This window comes from Molossus molossus, unplaced genomic scaffold (genome assembly GCF_014108415.1).
Source record: "Molossus molossus isolate mMolMol1 unplaced genomic scaffold, mMolMol1.p scaffold_m16_p_23, whole genome shotgun sequence".
NCBI classification, from domain to species: Eukaryota; Metazoa; Chordata; class Mammalia; order Chiroptera; family Molossidae; genus Molossus; species Molossus molossus.
Window position 1 is genome coordinate 11,594,859 of NW_023425359.1, and position 19,664 is coordinate 11,614,522.

The 19,664-nt window shown below is 39.1% G+C and overlaps 1 protein-coding gene across 4 annotated transcripts in view; it reads right to left on the minus strand.

The window, feature by feature from the left end:
• Nucleotides 1-2,822: 2,822 nt before the first annotated feature.
• ADSS2 (adenylosuccinate synthase 2) overlaps nt 2,823-19,664 on the minus strand; it is a 35,908-nt gene continuing 19,066 nt past the window's right edge. The window contains exons 5-14 of one of the 4 annotated variants that reach the window (XR_004961404.1): nt 17,276-17,342; nt 16,916-17,023; nt 15,570-15,651; nt 12,630-12,756; nt 11,042-11,196; nt 9,515-9,639; nt 8,965-9,062; nt 5,242-5,391; nt 3,733-3,942; nt 2,864-3,084 (exon numbers count right to left, since the gene is read on the minus strand). Coding sequence is in view for 3 of the 4 variants with exons in the window: in XM_036277380.1 (XP_036133273.1) it covers nt 3,890-3,942; nt 5,242-5,391; nt 8,965-9,062; nt 9,515-9,639; nt 11,042-11,196; nt 12,630-12,756; nt 15,570-15,651; nt 16,916-17,023; nt 17,276-17,342; nt 18,633-18,660 (993 nt within the window). In the remaining variant the exon portion in view is untranslated. Of the gene's footprint in view, nt 3,943-5,241; nt 5,392-8,964; nt 9,063-9,514; nt 9,640-11,041; nt 11,197-12,629; nt 12,757-15,569; nt 15,652-16,915; nt 17,024-17,275; nt 17,343-18,632; nt 18,868-19,664 lie in introns of those variants that run through there. The other 3 variants (XM_036277380.1, XM_036277378.1, XM_036277379.1) reach the window with 3 other exon arrangements.

The following is a 19,664-nucleotide window of genomic DNA, read 5'->3' on the forward strand; positions in this document are numbered from 1 at the left end:
AATCCTACATTCTGGCCACTGGGAACCCCCATCATACTAACTGGCTCCCCACTCAACACCAGAGTGAAGGCTACCAGTCGACAAACCTCCCCCAAGAACATAGTTTCATATAGCTTTTCATTGTCTCAGTCTTAGTTGTAAAGAGCTAACCAAGGGCCACCAGAGTTGGAAAAAAAAAAATGCAACATTAAAAAAAGACCAAGTTAACCCTGGCCGGTTTGGCTCAGCAGTTGAGTGTCAGCCTGCGGAGCAGAGTCTCCTCGGTTCGGTTCCCGCTAGGGGTACGTACCAAAAAAAAAAGACCAAATTAAACAAAAGAAAATGATCCCAGAAGAAATAGAATTTAGGGAACAACAAAGAATCTAAAAAAAGCTAACAAAATAACTTGATCATGTGACAAGGAATGTTTCAAAATAATTACATCCATAAACATAAAAAAGCAATCTTTTCTAACAAAACTTTTGGAAGTAAATATTTGATTCCTAAAATTAAAACTTTGACAGGATTGGGAAAAAATTCTGAAGAACTCATAGAATAGGATGGCAAATGAAAAGATTGTTTTAAAGGAAGAGATGTAGAGCAAATCAGGAAGTCCATCCTCTGACTAATAAACATGCTTCTACAAACAGAACAGAGAAAATGACGAGTACAGTAAAGGAAATTATCAAGAAAACATTTTCAGAGCTTAAAACCAGAAGCCTCCCAGTTTTCTTTCTGTTAGATTTCTAGCATCCTGCCCTTGTGATCTAAGAAGACACTTTGTAGGACATCAATATTTTTAAACCTGAGACTTGTTTTGTGACCTAATAAGTGATCTATCCTGGAGGAGTTCCATGTAAACTTGGGAAGAATGTATATTCTGCTATTTTTTTGGTGGAGTGTTGTATTAATATGTTAAGTCTGGTTGCTGTATAGTATTGTTCAAGTCTTCTATATCCTTATTAATCTTCTCTAAATGTTCTGACTCATTGAAAGTTTGGAATTGACATCTCCAACTGTTACTGTAGAACTATTTCTACCTTCAAATCTGTCAATATTTGCTTCATATATTTGGGAGCTTTGGTGAATATATGCTTATAATTGTTACACCTTCTTGGAAGAATTGACCCTTTTATCAATACAAAATGTCCTTTGTCTCTTGTAGTATTTTTAAATTTTTGTTTGATTTTATTTATTTATTTATTTTGTTATTATTTTTTATCCTCACCCAAGGACTTTTTTTTTTTTTTTTGCATTTATCTTCAGATAAAGTGGGAGGGATAAAGGGAAAAAGAGAGAGAGAGAAACACTGATGTGAGAGAGACACATCGAGAGGCTACCACCCACAGGACCCCAACCAGGGCCGGGGACAAACTACAACTGAGGTACGTGCCCTTAGCGGGAACCGTGGGACTCTGGTCCATGGGCTGACACTCTAACCACTGAGCAACTGGCCAAGGCTGTTTATTGATTTTAAAGGAAGGCAGAGATAGAGAGAGAGAGAGAGAGAGAGAGAGAGAGAGAGAGAGAGACATCGATTTGTTGCTCCACTTATTTATGCAATCATTGGTTGCTTCTTGTATGTGCCCTTACTCCATGGATCAAACCCACAACTTTGGCTTATGGGACAACACTCTAACTGATTGAGCAACCCAGCCAGGGCTCTTGTAATAGTTTATTACAGTATGTTGTTATGATTGTTCTATTTTATTATTAGTTTTGTTGATTTCTTACTGTTCCTAATATATAAATTAAATTTTATCATAGGTATGTACGTATAAGAAAAAACTTAGTATGTATAAGGTTTGGTACTATCTGTGGTTTCAGTGACCCACTAGGGGTCTCAGAACATTTCTCCTATGGATAAAGGAGGGACTACTGTATATACTCAGTCAGTAAAGATTTATTATTTTAATTCAGTTATCTATTATTTTAAAGACTAAATGATATCTGAAAAACAGATCCTCTCTCTTAACCAATTTAATTAGCAAACAGCTCATTTTTAAAGAGATATGAAAGAGAATCACTCCAAAAATAAGTAAATATCAACATCAATATGAGAGTTACATTTTTTTGGTTACAAAAAAAAACAAGAGCATTCCTGACTCAGAGAATGGGTTCTTTATATCTGCCTCTGGACCATTGATAAAAATGTTTCATAAGGCAATGCTTACAGCCAGATAAGAATGTGGACTTCAACATGCTAATAGAGCTTTCATCTCTGGGTAGCTAATCTAATTTAAAGTCCAAGTAGAAAGAAAGAGTAAGGAGAAATAAAAGCCGATTCAAGCCCTGGCCAGTGGTTAGAGCGTCGGCCTGAGCACCACAGGGTCACAGGTTCAATCCCTGGCCCCAGTTGGGGCGCATGCAGGTGGCAACCAAATGATGCGTCTCTCTCACATCAATGTTTCTCTCTCTCCTCCCTTCCCTCCCTTTCCTTCCACTCTCTCTAAAAAAAAAAAATCAATGGAAAAAATATCCTCAGGTGAGAATTAACTAAATAAAAGCCGATTCAACTTAACCATTAGAATAAAAATTATTTATTATATATTAAATATAAATTATCTTCTAATATAAAGATCATTATTGATCAGTAGTGGGCTTGTAAGATCATCTGTATTATCCTTTTTATTTATTGACGCCAACATAGTTCTTATTTTAAAATTTTTCTTGAACTAAGTATTACTAACATACATCTAGGGAAGATAAGACACGTGGAGGATTTCAAAGGCCCTGTGTCTGCCCTCTCGCCGCCTCGCCCACACTGCAGGAGCGCAGCCCCTGCTCGGGTAGACCAGTTCACCGTCACGCTCTTGGCAGCACAGAACACAGTGCACAGAATGTACTAGAAATATCTGGTTCTTTTTAATCAGCTATTGATGGTATAATAAAATAAATTTAAGTGGCACCTAATTTAAACATTTTAAATAGTTCACTGAAGGATAATCTACAACACAATATGTGAAGCCTAACTGTTAAAATGACACCTTTTTTCCCCCCAAGAAAAGAGAAATAAAGGCATGACCAACAATTTGAGTTCATTTGGACACTTACAGAATGATTTTATAGGCATACCAGCAGGCACAATGTTGAAGAAGCAATCCACTAGATTTAGAAATAATGTAAGATAAAACAGGAAAGTGATACATTTCAGAGTTAACATGGGAAATTAAAAAAAAATATTCACTGAATATCACAATAGATCTTTTAATGACTTTTTTAATATTAAGAGTACTGTTTTAGGGAACACCTTTTCTCTTTGAACATTTAATTAAATGTTCAATGTATTAAATAATTTATAGAGAGAAATAAGTTTTGTGTTCTGTACAAATTAAAGGACCCATGAATATATCACCCTCCCCCCACCAAAGCTTGAATTTGCAATGGCCTCAGCAGAAAATAAACAGTTCACAATTTAAACAGAATTGATAGCATTACAAAAGTTTACAGAACTCCTCTCATCAATTTTCTAACAGCAAAGATTATAATGACAGAACTGAATGACCAGAATGTAAAAATATTTGTGCAAAACTGCATTAATTGTTCTTACCATTTAATAGAGGTAAAACCTATGAACACAATGACAATAATGAAGAACTACATAGAAAGAATTCTACTATAGGTTTCAAACAACATGGATTATACTATTACTAAACATTAAAGAAAATGTGGCACCATGAGCAGCAGGAGCAACAGATGATTTCGGCAATTATGCCAGCCAAGGAAACTGACACTGGAATTCGCCGAGCTTACCTCCACACCAGTCAGCCATCTTCAAGCCTGGAACACCCGCGGGGCTTACAACACACGTCAATGTCTTTACTCTTGAAATGTGCAGCTCAGAAATGACATATTTAAGAAAGTCCTTGCCCCCCCTCTTAAGGAGTGTTTCTTGCGTAACTGGAAATCCTTAGAAGAGTTGAATCATAGACTCTCTGGATTTCCCTACACCAATCCATTTAACTGCGAATGGAAGAGAAAAAGTATAACTGTATTAATTCATTTATAACATTGAATCTTTGCGATTAACAGACCCCCCACTTTTCTCATTGTTACCATTTAACTTTACCCTATGTGTCTTTGGTTACCTTTTGTTCTATTAGCAGATTGTGCCAATTTCTAAAGCATTAAAATGTGCAGTTGAGATCCAGCACAGAGTAGTTTGCCTTACTATTTCCTGTTTCAATTGCACGATATTTACACTTCCTCAATTCCTAATAATTAGGATGAAAATACTGGCCCAAACCAGCAGAGACCTAAAGAACCTTTGATTAAGTTCCTAATAACGACAAAAGACAAGCACCTTTGATGAGTGGAGGATGCTAAGATAATACCGAAGTGTCAGGGTAACTTTTATATCTCATGAAAGTAGAAATATCTGGAAGAGAATACTGTTTTAACTTGCACAGCCTTAGGAATTGCCTACTGTATCAACCTATGGACCTCTCTAACTATCTGCACCTCATGGGTAAATCTTATGGTATTTTATAGACTTCATTGTTAAATTCACTGTTGTTTATATTTCAAAAGATGTTGACTAACAGGAGTGAGTTTACTGAATTTGACATCAAGCTAGAAGGGGCAGCTAGCAATATGGAAAAGAAGATTCATGTTTGAGATGAACCACAGTGTAAAATCAGGATAATAGATGTGTGGAGGGTGCCTCCCACCCACTCCCCTTTGTGTCTCAAATCCCCATCAGTGCACGTAACAGGGAAAACACAATGTGTTAAAGGAAGGCTCCACACTAGTCACAGCCATGACACGGCATGCCTAATTCCCTGGCCAGCTGACGTTTGTTTTTTAATAAAGAAGTTTTACTTTTTATTCTTCTCTTATATTTTTTTCAAATTACAGTTCCTATTTTCTGTACCTATTATTTTCTAAAGTCTATTCAGGAAACTCCCCCAACTCCCAAGGGTGGTTTAACCCCAAATGAAAAAACCACAAACTATTTTTGGTGGTGATGAAGACACAAAAAGATTTGTTATTAAGAGGGCGAAAGAAACAAGAATCAATGTCAGGGTAAAAAACAGACTAGCAGAGAATTAAGACAGGGTCAAAAATGGTGAGAGGTAATCTATTGTCTTCAGGCATATGAAGGATTAAAGAAAGATGACTATATTTACTCTAAGGAATAAAAGTATTTTACTCTTCCTGGGCATCTATGAAAATCACAAGTACTATATGAATAATAATCTTTTGTTCTATTTCAAAGGTAGACAAAGGAAAGATAGTTGTTCATAAAGTATTTATATTCACCTGGAATTTGAAGCTCATCTTCAATAAACCGAACATAATTTTGTGCATTAACGGGTAGCTCTTTAAATGCCCTTGCATTCGATATGTCTACGTTCCATCCTGGAAGAGTCTTATACTGAACTTCAACCTTATTTAAGACTTCCTGGTTTGCTGAAAGTTAAAGAGTAAGTGTATCAGTTCGTGGGGTACACTGCCTATTGCCAAACAATTTTCTGGTATCTCACAGGTTCACAATCTCTTATAAAAATCTTTGAAGCCAGATGCATTTAGGAATTTAGAAGTTTTCAGAGTTTAGAAACATAAAACAGTACCGCTGGGGTGGTATTTTATAATCAAACATATTTCTACAGCAACACAGGATTATTCACTTTAAGCAGGTAGATTATTCGTTTCAACATCAGTTCAAGTCAGGTTTTGCTGTCAAATGAGTTTCAGTGCCAAACTTAAAACTTTTGATTCTTAGAGCTTTTCCAATGTCTACACCATGGATCGGTATAATGTAGCAATCTCACAGAAAGAAGGCCTGCAGACTTGCTCTCATCTGGGAAATCTATTGTTTTTTGTGACTGTACAAAAGCTTAGATGGAACCTTCCTTCATGACTCTCACCTAAAACCATTTTCTCTGTATCCCCTAATGGAAGCTGAAAATGTTCTAAAATCAGGCCAGTTCCTCTGCCGAGACAGTATGGTGGACACTGCACTATGTGCACATTTCCTCTTCAGGACTGAGATATGCATTCCCTCAGCTGTGGGAGGCTCCCCATGGGACCAGCTAAGGGCTTTTTATGTAACTACTTTGCAGTTGAACTTCTCCCTCTGCCTAATCCTGCTTCTCACTCCCAGACACTGTTGCTCAGAGCACTGAACAAAACACCTGCACGGAACCTCTAGCAGAGCCTGCCAGTTGGTGCCAGGAGGGTGTGAGGAAGAAGGCTCTAGAATGGGGCCTTGAGGCCGGACGCGGCCAGCTGGCCGGCAGTGAGGACCATCAGTGGTGGTAGGCAGAGCATGGATAGTCTCTGGCATGTTGTAGGAGCGCAGCTGTTAAAACTTTCATGGGAGGTGACCTGGGATGCCCCGCTGGTGGAGATACAGCGCTGGCAACATCTGAAGCATTGAGAAAAGCACAAGGAAACAATGAATCGGATGGCTCTAGATGGAGGCCATTCATGACCCGGGGAGAGCCAATGGAAGACTCAGACTCTTTCATCAGTTTAAGTAAGTGTGAAAGTCAGGACCTCGTTGGCTGCACTTCTCAAGAGCATCTCATCGCCTACATGAGAGAGCAAGAGAAGCTGAGGCTCGGGTTCAGGACTGTCATACAAAGAGCAGAGCACCAGAGAAAGTTGTATTCTCAAATCTGGCAAATCTGCTATGACAAGATCAGAACCCTGTTTGGGAAAAGTGGAACCCTGAGCCTTTGGATGAGACATCTGGGCTGATGCACTGAAAAATCCTGAATCCCTAGATTTTCTGAAGGCCTGCAGAACGACCTACTACTTCCCGTGGAAGGCTAAGGCTTCCCCTTGCTTGGGAATGACGCGATTTCATAAAGCTCTGTATAGTTCATGATACACAGCCACATGGTCATTACGCCCTTTGAGAACAGTGCACATACAATGGTCAGCTGCCATGCACTTGAGCCCTCGGCCTCACAAGGCAGCACGCGCCTCTCGGGACCTACCGTTACCTCCCCTCCTGACCAGCAAACAACATCTAGGGTCAAGTCACAACATAACGTGGTCAAGGAAGCGCTGGGCCTGCCAAGGAAGCAAAGGGACTACCTGCTGAACGATCCGTAGGACTGAGCCAACATCTACCACTAGGCACCAAGGAGCGTGCTGCTGGATCATGGGCGCAGTGTGTGGTGGAAGACAAAGTCAAATAAGAGAGGAGACTGCTATGGGAGTGCTCTCCCATGACTCATGATGAGAACACACTGCTAGGAATGTTCTTCGAAGCTTAGGGAAAGTGATGAGCCACAGTAAGTAAAATGCCGGAACTGCTCGTAGTAGATGATAGAAGGAATCAAGAAACTCAGTGGGGCTTCTATTTCCAGTCATGATGGAGTAACTCCCATCATAAACTGTGAAACTGGCCAAGATATATGACAACTCTTTCCAGGTGATGGACAACAGCAGCACAAAACCGTGGTTTCTGAGAGAAAGCAAACTCACAAGCGAGACTTGAAACTACTCTACTCTCTGCCTAGGGACAAGTTCCTGACCATGGAAGTCAAGTCACTGGAGTCGGCAGAGAAGTGGCCCCACCGACCTGAGAAGGCAGGTGTCAGATTTTAAGTAAGCTGAAACAGCTAGAATTATCAAGGTCAAGTGTCAGAGGGGAGGGAGCTATATTTAGAGGGACCCCAGCCCCCACCCCAGAAGGCCGTGTGAATGTCCCATGGCTCAATTTCAACTTTACATGCAAAGAATGGGACCACTGGAGGGTTACAGGATAGGTGCGTGGGACAAAGATTCCAGAGGTGCTGGTAGAGGGAAGGGACAGGGGACACTGCAGCACAGCACTGCCAGACTAGAAATCTCTTTACACCTCGTTAACTCTCCAGACATCCAGCTGAGCCACCAACAAAGGTGCTCATTAAAAGTAAAAGCCACACTCTAGAGTAAAATTTACTACAGACACCATAATGGAGTCCAAAAACTAAGCTCTGCCAAGATTCACAGAGGAGACAATTTGGAAACTGGTTCACACTAGGTTGGAGAAGTTTGGGAAACACCTTGGGCTTCCACATAACTATACTAACAAAGCATAAAACGAGGCTATATAAGTTCAAGATGATCATCCAGGAATTTAATTGTCCCCTAACACAAGAACCAATACTCTCCAGAGGAAGATAACAGAATCTGAGTCCCTACAACATATTATCCACAATGTCCAATATTCAAACAATGTCATCAGACACAGAAACAGTGATTCAGAATCAAGGAAAAGAGTAGCCAAAGAGAAACCAAACTGGAGATGGCCCAGAGGTCAGACTAACAGACAATGACTTTACACATTTCTAAGAACTTGCAGTTATCCTCAATTCCCACTGACTGGTTGTCATTAGCAAGTCACAAAGCTACCAGCCTACCAAGCTTCATGAAGCTAGTCAATATTCCTTTATTTGCATACTCCCAGTCTTATAAGATCGCTAAACAAATGAACAGTTCCTATTTCTGGAAGCTGGAAACATTTACAGAACTTCCTGAGTAACTGAAATCATTTAACTAAAGATATGTGTGGGAAAAAAACAAACAAAAATACCACTTCCTCAAGCAGGAAGTCTCCCTACATCCATCCACTTTAGACACAGGTTAGAGGCTGGAGAAAACCACTTCGGCGGCTCGAAGGACAGGGCGGGCTGGTGTGTTGGGACCTGCGCACCCTGACAAGCAGGACTCTTCTCTCCTACGCTGCCCCAGGGAGGAGGAATGCCGTACAAACTGAGGAAGGTGAGATTCAGGAGCAGCATAACTGGGCTCAGAGATTCCAGTTCTTCTTTCCTCTTTTCGGTTCACTTGCCGCAACCCAGCACCCACAGGCAGGGCAGTTATGAAACAAACGTCAATAATAGGTGAATACACGTGCACTATTCACAAAGGACATAACAACCAGGTGGCTATTTATCATAAATTAGACATAAGAGTTTTATGAAATTCCTCTAATATATTCACCTAAGAATATTCTTTATACATAGCCTAAAAGAAAAAAAATACCTGGAAAATGAGGTATAATTTCACCATCTAACTTGTAAGCAACTCCAACTTTGATTTCTGTAAACATGTCCAAAATATCCAATTTGGTAAGTGCCAACCTAATTTTGGAAGAAAAGACAACATTAAAACAGCAAACTCTTAAAGGTTCTATCATCTAACTTGATGAGGGAGTAAAGGAAAATTCATACAAAGCTAAAAGGTCCCAAAGCAATTCTAAAAACTGGTTAGGATTTTATTTTAAAGCATGCCACATATAAACCACAATCACCCAATATACTGCTGAATTTCCCTCATAATAAACAATGACAACTAATCTACTAGTAAGTTACTTTTCTAGTAACAGATTTTCACTGATCTACACCCTCTTGCGTAACTTCTTATGATCAACACAGATTTGTGAGACAGCTGCCTGAGTAAAGGACACTGAAATTAGAGGTTAGAGAGAGAAATTTTTCTGTTGGGGTCCGGCCTCGAGTGTGCATTTTGCAAAATTTAACCTGTGGTCATGGTCCTATAATTTCCTGAAATAAATGTTTCTACGAATACTCACGCAGTAAATCCATTAATCATATGAGCATATTTAAGCAAAACGAGGTCCAACCAGCCACATCTTCTTTTCCTTCCAGTAGTTACACCAAACTCTCCACCCCTTGTTTGTAATAAGTTTCCAATTTCCTAGGGAACAGAAAATAGAACTTTAGAATTAGAATACTAATGCTATCAATCTAGTAAAATTATACTTATGATTGTATAACAGCAAGTCAGAGTCTCTTTGAGATAAATATCTTGCCCTGGCCAGTATGGCTCAGTGGTTAAAGCGTCGGCCTGAGGACTAATGAGTCACAAGTTCGGTTCCCGCTATGGGCATGTACCTTGGTTGCAGTTCGTCCCCGGCCCTGGAAGGGGTCATGCAGGAGGCAACGAGTCAATGTGTCCCCTATGTCAATGTTTCTCTCTCTACCCCGCCCCATCTGAAGATAAATGGAAAAATATCCTCAAATGAAGATAAAAAATATATATATATCTTTCAGAAAATAACTCAGTTGAAGATAGAATTCTATAGAGATGATAGATTTTATGTGAAGGAGGCATTATTTGGGATAGATCTACTTTTGGCTTCAATTTTAACCGATTTTAAAACCAATATTTTTTTATGAGGTCATAGAGATCAATTCTAAAATTTATGTTAATATATACAAAATATAAATACTGCACATTAAAAACTAAATTGTCAGTATTTATTAAAACAGACAACTTAAGCCAACTGTTTGAAGAGCAAGTGTAGTTTGATGATTTCCTGAAAACCATAAGGCAAACTTTCATCTAGTAAGTGCTTGTTGATATCATAATGACCTTTTGAAGAGAACAAGGTTGAAAACAATGCCCAAAGACCTAAGCTACGGCCACTTTCTACAACCTAACTTTCCTATCTAATCTATTCCATAATTTACACCTTCCTAAGGAAAGCCATCATTTCCTTACCTCTTATTTTCTGACATTGTTATAATTATGTATTTTTTAAATTTTTGCTTTGCCATGTTTGATTCCCAGCCCTAGTTGTGTGACCTGGGGCAGGTTACTGCAGTTCTCTGTGCCTTAGTTTCCTCATGTGTCCAATGGGGACAGAGAGTGTCACTACCCAGCTCCCTGAGCTGTTGTGAGGATCCAAAGGGCTTCTCCGTATACAGCCCTTAAACAGCACCAGGCCCGGGTCACCACCATGAAGTGTTGGCCATGATTAGACAATGTCAGGAGATCACTTTCCTCGCCCTTGTCTCCTAGTAAGCTCTTAGTGAAAGGCAGCTGTCATTTCTTCCACCTGCACTATCTCAACCCCTTTCATAAACCCACCTTCCTTTAGCTTGCAATGACAATGACCTCCAAGTACCCTCTAATCCCTCCTCTTTCGTTGCCCATCTGCTGCCACTGCCGATAAAGGTGTGCAGACATTTTTTTAAATGTTGCTCTGATCAGTCTTGCAACTTAAGTGAAATGCACAGAAGACATGAACTCATTAAGGAAAAAAAAAAAAAATTTTTAAAACTTCTGAATTAGATTCACTGAGAAAGAAGCTTACGTTATCTTGCTCCGTAGGAAAGGCACCAATACCAACTCTAGTTGTGTAAGCTTTCACAACTCCATACACTTCTCCAACATTCTGAGGGGGCATACCCAACCCAGTGCAAACACCTCCAACAGTGCAGTTTGAGGAGGTTACAAAAGGGTAAGTTCCTAAAAAGAGAAACACGTATTAAATATACACACAAAGATAGAGTTTATTTTAAAACAGAATTACTATGTAACTTCCCATGTGAGTACATGCTCGGTCTCCAACAGACGTGGATGGGATGGTGGTCAGAGCTGCACCTGCAGGGCTTACCCTGGCGTGAGCTCCGCGAGTGCATGCACGTCCTCACCCTGCGCGGCAGGGACACCTAGTGTACCGCTAGGGATTCCGTGTTGTTACTCTACCGTGTAGGTTTGGAATCTGCGTATTCTAACACTCTCCTGTTAGTTTAAAACAAATTTATTGATACAAGTAGTAAAGTAGGGTACAGCAGCAACCCGCAGTGACAACAGTATGCTAGAAGTCTCATGGTACTTGAGCATTTTCCAGCCTTTTCATGTCTGTTCCAAGAATCATCCCAGCAATGACAAGAGTAAACTAAGAGTGGTCCCCGACCCAAGATCCTCCTCATACTTAAAATCATTCACTGTGCTAATCACAAACTCTTTCTTCACAGATTGGATGGACATATTATGGTATCCAAAAGTATATACATGTATCTAGCCCTGGCCGGTGTGGCTCAATTGGTGGGGCGTCCTCCTATCACAAAAATGCCGCTGGTTCAATTCTCGGCCAGGGCACATGCCCAGAGTAAGGCTCAATCCCTGGTGGGGCCCGTGCAGGAGGCAGCCGATTGACACTTCTCTCTCTCTCAAATCAGTGCACGTCCTCGGTGAGGAGTAAAAAATATATATACATATCTACATGATACATTCTATGTATTACTACATAGAAATACACCTTCTTTAACTGGTTTACTTGGAGTCAAAAGCCAATGAAATATCAATGAGAGCTGAGAACAATCAGACTTATCCTGAGTGATCATGTTTAGATGCGAAGGCCAATAAACTGATGAGGCAATAGTTTGAAGATGTTAAGTGTTAACTTTTTGAAGATTGAGGAAATGCTCTAAATCCACTCAGAATTTCATGCTCAGATAGTTAATTAAACAGACTTCCACAGGTCTTAGAATACACGTTTAATAACAATGTATATTAGTCCCTGATATTTTTTCTAAAGCCTGAATTAAAGACAAAGGTCCTTCCACAGAATTTATCTAGTCTTCTTAAGGAAATGAGGTCTGGAATTGAACTGTGAACCAAACAATAAAAATCACAATTTATAGAATTTCAAACTCAATGAACCAAATATTAATTTGACTTTTCTAATGGACAACAAAACTTAATGTATGTATTGTGTTTACCTTAAAAAAACAAAACAAACAAAAAACATCAGTATAAGATGACAAACTTCCCCAACTCCTGAATATGTATACAAGCTAAAAGCCTTGTTTTAAACCCCTAATGCCAACATGAATTATTTATATCTTAAGTACTTTAGGGCTCAGTCAAGCCCCCCCAAGTCGTATCTCACTCACCAAAATCAATGTCTAGAAGTGCTGCATTTGCACCTTCTACCAAGATTTTCTTTGGTGGACCGTGTAGGGCCTCATACAGGAAATAGACTCCATCTCTCACCATGGGTTTAATCCTTTCCATATAGCCCTATATGCAAAGACAAAAACCAATGTCAATATATGCTAATAAATATATAGTGTAACCAGCATGAGTAAAAGTTCCCTGACTATTGACGTGAGAAGTGACAGATGCAAGGCAGAAAGGGACAGGTGGCGGTGCCACCCTGCTGCAGCACAGGGACCACCTCTGGTCTCTCGTGATGACTCTCCAGCACCAGAAAAGACACACTAGCTCGAGAAAAGTAGAGATACAATAAAATTCAAAGGTTCTGCATTAACCCCACTGCAAATAAGATGACAGTCTTCCGAATAGCCAAGTACTCATACTTCATGAATCGGCGCAAGAAAATTAAAAGACCTGATCTTATTACAACTTTATATTTTGTGAAGTATTTAAAAAGCTGCATTTATAATCCATGTAACCATGAGTTTTGAAGTTTGCATCTCAAAATAAGTTTCTCAAAATGTGGTGAGGGTCAAGTGTGAAAATATCAATAATCAATTGCTAATATTCTTCTTCCATTATACTGCATTATAGAAAATATCTCAGTAGTACTAGTAAACAATACCCAGTACTATTTTGCAAATGAGCAATATAAAACTTTCTCAAAACATATTTAAGTTAATAATACTGCTTAATTGTACACTTCAACTAAAAATATAATATAGCCCTGGCCAGTTTGGCTCAGTAGTTAGAGCGTCAGCCTGCAGTCCAGAGAGACCCGGGTTCGGTTCCTGCTAAGGGCATGTACCTCAGTTGCAGTTTGTCCCCGGCCCTGGTTGGGTCGTGCATGTGGGAGGTAGCCACTCGATGTGTCCCTTTCACATCAATGTTTCTCTCTTTCTCTTCCTCTCTCTCCCTCCCACTCTATCTGAACAAAAAAATGTCCTCTGGTGAGGATAAAAAAAAAAAAATATAATATAGCCCTGGCCAGTTTGGCTCAGCAGTAGAACGTTGGCCCGCAGACCAATGAGTCCCAGGTTTGATTCCAGCCAAGGGCACGTACCTAGATGGTGGTTCGTCCCTGGCCCTGGTCGAAGTCGTGCAGGAGGCAACCAGTTGATGTGTCCCTCTCACATCAATGTTTCTCTCTCCCTCTCTTTCTCTTCCTACCTGAAGATAAATAGAAAAAAATCCTCGGGTGAGGATAAATAAATATGTACTATAAAAAAGAGTTGCCCCAATGCCTACAGTATAACTCCAATAAAAGCTAGTTTCAACTATGTTTAAGTATTTAGCCAGACTAGAATAGAAATTCCAAGCTCTACTCACGAATTTACCAAAGTGTGTTCTACCCCCTGATGAAACTATGGTCCCCTCTTGGCTCTGGTCTCCAATTTCATGCTCACTCCTGTTTTAGTCCATTGTGTATACCTAAATGACCAACTCATCATCATATCCCTGTCCCTTAAAGATCTGGTTCAACATATATCACCTATCAATAATCTTTTTACCCAATTTTGTTCATTATTATTCATTCACTTTACATTCGCATGGAACATGTATAAAATGGAACTGAAAAGCCATATCCATACTTTAGTACATAAATATTTCCGCCTGGCTGGTGTGGCTCAGTGGATTGAGCATCCTACCATGCACCGAGAGGTCGCTGGTTCGATTCCCAGTTAGGGCACATGTCCAAGTTGTAGGCTCGATCCCCAGTAGGGGTCATGCAGGAGGCAGCTAATCAATGTTGATGCTTCTTTCTCTCATCGATGTTTCGATCTCTCTCTCCCTCTCCCTTAAAAATCAATTAAAAAAAACAACAACACTGTAAATATTTCCAAGGCTAATAATAAATTTAAAATAAATGCTGCATGACAGAATGAAAAGAAAATGGCAATCTATTCTAAGCAACAATCAATACACTGAAATCCAATTTAGACTGTTTCTTGGAAGTCTTTCTTTTTTTATTTAGGAATTTAATAAGTGGACAGACCTAAGGTCTGCAACCGTTTTAGAATAGCATATGAGGTTTGGAAACTTCTATTCAGTTCTGGAATTGATATTTATACTTATTTATAGACGAGGAGGAGGAACAATCAGATACACAGGAAGCAGTTTAAAGCTCACCAGGAATGGAGGAATGGAGAGGTGGAACAGAGGAGACTTGACTACTGACTAACTCAGGAACCACTGTCACCTCACAGTTGCCACCTTGGGCCTAATCTTTGGCCAATTACCTTATTTGTCTCTTAAGGGACTGATTCTATCGGGTATCCCTCCATGGGCTGGTTGGCTCGCAGAGTTCTGTCTCACTTGTCCCTTTGCTGATTATCCTCCACACTGCTATGAGTGATATTTTAATATAATACCAATCTAGTCTTTATTCTGCTCAAAATTATTCAATAGTTTTTTCATTATCTCCAGGATAAAAGCTAAATTCCCATTTAAGTCCTTGGCTACTGGCACGTAAGACCAATATAAGATCTATGATTTGGCCCCTACTTGTCTAACTTTGTTCTCAAGTACTTTATTCCTGTTCCCTGCTCCCCACTCAATATTTTGTTTAAACCATGTCATGTGAGGTTACTCAAACATACCATATGCTTTTAGATTTAAAAAGGGCAAAGGGACACATCGAGTGGCTGCCACCTGCACGACCCAACCAGGGATGGGGACAAACTGCAACCGAAGTACATGCCCTTAGCGGGAACCGAACCCGGGTCTCTCTGGACCGCAGGCCGACGCTCTACCACTGAGCCAAACCAGCCAGGGCCATTTATTCTTCATTCCTATATTTTCAACTCCTAACACAAAGCCTGAATGAACGAAAGCTCTAGCTGTCAATTTGGCAAACATGTTTTTAAAAGGACATTAAAACAGTTCGAAAGCATTACCTTGAGTTTTTGTAATTCACCTTCAATGTCTATTTCCAAAGTGGGGTATATAGATTTGTATTGATTTGCCAGAACTTTGAACCTGAGAAATACAAAAAAAAATCAAGACATTAGCTCTGAAAAATATGGATAAATCAAGACATTAGCTCTCTTTAAAATATTCTGAATAATATCATGATTCAAATAGTTTCTGTAGATGAGTGATCTAACAAATTAATCCCAGAATGAAGTTACATTCAGAAAAATAAAATCTAATAAAGGAGATCTGTCATATGAATAAATGATACACTCAAAATATTTTTTACTGAAGTTTAGGAATATCAGTCATAAAATTAAGGTTATATGTGTGTAGGAGGAAAATAACTGAAATCTATAACCATGAGACTTGTATCTGAATTAATTATATTCTACTGGTGTACATGATGCTTTTAAAAGAGACAGAGGCAGCCCTGGACGGTTTGGCTCAGGAGTTAGGGCGTGGGCCCCGCAGACCAGAGTTGCAGGTTCAATTCCAGTCAAGGGCACGTACCTAGGTTGCAGTTTGTCCCCAGCTCTAGTCGGGGTCATGCAGGAGGCAACCAGTCGATGTGTTTCTCTCACATCAATGTTTCTCTCTCTCTTCCTCTCTCTCCTTCCCTCCCATTCTATCTGAAGATAAATAGAAAAATGTCCTCGGGTGAGGATTAAAAATAAATAAATAAGAGACAGAGGCAGACATTAGCAATCGGTCTCTAATGGCCCCACTGGCGGGCGCACTGACAGTGTGGACAAACCGCTGACTGGACGTGGATAGGATACACGATACCTGTTACTAAATGCAACCAACTAACTCCCCATCACTGAGTCATTATACAGGTTTCTTTAAACATAATTTGTGTTTTGTCTTCCTAGGAGTGCTGCTATGATATCATCATGCTACTTTTCATCTGAAATTAAGATGTAACAAAAATAATTTTAACATTTTTAAATAAAACAAAAATGCCAAACACTGCTAATGAACAAGAACACTGATCTTACTAGTCTGCAACCTAAGTTTCAAAAATTCTAAAGTTCCATTTGCTCTTTCCACTTTGAAACAAAAGTTAGCCCTGACCGGTTTGGCTCAGCAGTTAGAGCATCGGCCTTGTAGTCCAGAGAGACCCGGGTTTGGTTCCTGCTAAGAGCACGTACCTCGGCTGCAGTTTGTCCCCGGCCCTGGTTGGGTTGTATGGGTGGCAACCACTTGGTGTGTCCCTTTCACGTTGATGTTTCTCTCTCTCTCTCTCTCTCCCTCCCACTCTATCTGAACAAAAAATGGAAAAATGTCCTCGGGTGAGGATAAAAAAAAAGAAACACAAGTTAGTTACCTCTCAGAGAAGCCATCAAAATCAGAAACAAGATCGCACATCCTGAGTCCACTCCGAGCAGCTTTGGAAGAATAAACTGGGCCAATGCCCTTCTTTGTGGTCCCCAAACTTAAAAATAAATCAGACAAGCTTTAAGTTAGACAAGAAAAATGCAATTCTTGTGGTCAGACTGACTAGTTTCTGTTTATGCTGTTTCCTGTAAGTTTCTTTTCACGATCCTATTGATTTTCTCTGAAATCTAAACTAGATATTTTCATACTTATTTTTCTTCAACCTCTGGCCTAGAATTTAAGCATAAGGGTCTAGATATGCTTCAACTGCATCAAAAACAAAAAACAAACGAAGAAAAAAAAACCATACTTCTTTCCTGCTTGTTCTTGTCTCTGTTGCTCCTGGATACCGTCAGCTGCTTGATGGAAATCAAACACTGCAGGGAAACAAACAAGATCAGTTTTTATTGACACAAATATAATACAGGAAAGCAAAACATACTGTATTTTAAATTACTGAAGTTATAAATCCCTTCAGTCTAACTTCATTATGACAAATTAGATACATTTTAAGAAGCCACAAATATGGTAGGAGTAAAGGTTACGATGTCAACTGGTATATTAACAGAAAAATATGAGCATTCATTCCTATTTATTGCAATCTACACTATTTTAAAAATGAATCACGAAGACAGTAGTTTTGGAACACCCTACCCAACAATTCTATAAAGCTCTGTTTACGAAGATATCTTCTTTTTTTCAAGTTCTGGACTTCAGAAAATGAGGAATTATTTTGACATCTTCTTTTCCCTCACTAGTCCCTCCATCATCTTTCACTAAAACTGTAGCCTCCTAATGAGTGTGCCCATTTTCACTCTTGGACACCTCTAATTCATAATTTTTAATGTAGCCAAAGCCATCTTTCATAGACACAAATATGGTGTCACCACTCCTGTGCTTTAAAAACTCAATGGCTTTCTGTTGCTAAAGAAAAAATAAGATATATCTGACAAAGGGTTAATATCTAAAATGTATAAAGAATAAAATTAGCCCTGGTCAGTTTGGCTCAGCGGTTAGAGCATCAGCCCGAGGACCAGTAAGTTGCAGGTTCAATTCCTGTCAAGGGCAGGAGGGGATAGCTGGGAAGGTGAAGGAGATTCCGAGGTACAAATTGCCAGTTATAAAATAAGTAAGTCACATGTAATGTACAACATAAGGAATATAGTCAGCAATATTGTAATAACTGTACGGTGATAGGTTACTAGAGCTGTCATGGTGATCACTTCAGAGGTTATATAGATGCTGAATCACTAAGTGCACACCTGAAACAATATTTTATGTCAACTACAATAAAAAAAATCTACAGAACAAAGCAAAAAAATAAAGTGTGCAACTTAATCATTTTTGTATATTTAACCATGGCTTTTTTCCACTAATGATTGTTTCCAAATAAGTTGAAATTTGTAATATTGTAGTTACAAATGGTAAAACTAGAAAAATTCTAGGAAACCTGACCTAAAACTACCCTCTGATTAACTCCAGCCTCAAGACAGATATGAAGGAACTATGCTTTATTCTAGGAGTTTGATGGTTTCAGGTCTTACGCTCAAGTCTTTAATCTCATTGAGTTAATTTTTGGGTCTAGTGTAAGACCGTGGTCCAGTTTATTCTTTGTATGTGGCTGTCCAGTTTTCCCAACACCATTTATTAAGCACGCTGTCTTTTACCCATGTATATTCTTGGCTCCTTGGTCATAAATTCATTGACTATAATATATGCATGGATTTATTCCAAAGCTCTCTATTCCATTCCATTGGTCTGTGCATCTGTTTTTATGCCAATACCATAGTTTTCATTACTGAAGCTTTGTAACAAAGTCTGAAATCAGGGACTGTAATGCCTCCAGCTTTATTTTTCTTTCTCAAGATTCCTTTGGATGTTCAAGGTCTTTCATGATTCCATATGAATTTTAGTACTATTTGTTCTATTTCTGTAAAAAAAATGCCATTTGAGTTTTGATAGGGATTGCACTGAGAGTATAGACAGTTTAATATTAATTCTTCCAGTCCATGAGCACACATAGCTTTCCATTTTTTTGTGTCTTCTTTAATTTCCTTCATTAATATCTTACGGTTTTCCATTGCACAGGTTTCTCACATCCTTGGTTCACAGAGAATCTTTTCAGGGCACAAGGCAGGCTCCATATAATAAGGTAGATAATGATTAAAGGGGTCAAACTGTGTATCTTTTTGTACACCTTGCTTCACTGCATGGTATGTTAAAATGTTCACTCATTTCTAAGGTGTGGATGCGAGGCCTCAGCCAATACATAGCTATCGTATATACTACCGGGATCAGTTTACTATCATGTTCCTCTTTTGGTGTCCAGCCTATAGCCTTTCTTATCTACTTTTTAAGGACCAGAATAGTTCTTAAGAGCTGTTTCATCAAACTTGGACTTTGCAAATCACTTTGCAAATGACAGGATTGAGATCTTAGAGCAAGCCATTTCTTTTAAATAAAAGAGTGTTTACATTTCAATATCTTTTATTTTCTATGTTCAAAGAAGTTACAAAGGCAACTGGCAAACAACAAATAAATGGTTGATGGAAAGCATATTTTTCAGAAAGTAATTTAGTACCTTGCCAGAGAGCTAATGTTTTTGTTAGGTTTTTCTAGGCCCCAGCAAGCTATTAATATAATCAGAATAATTATTTTCACAAAGCATCACTGTGGCACAGAGCCTTAAGATCTCCACT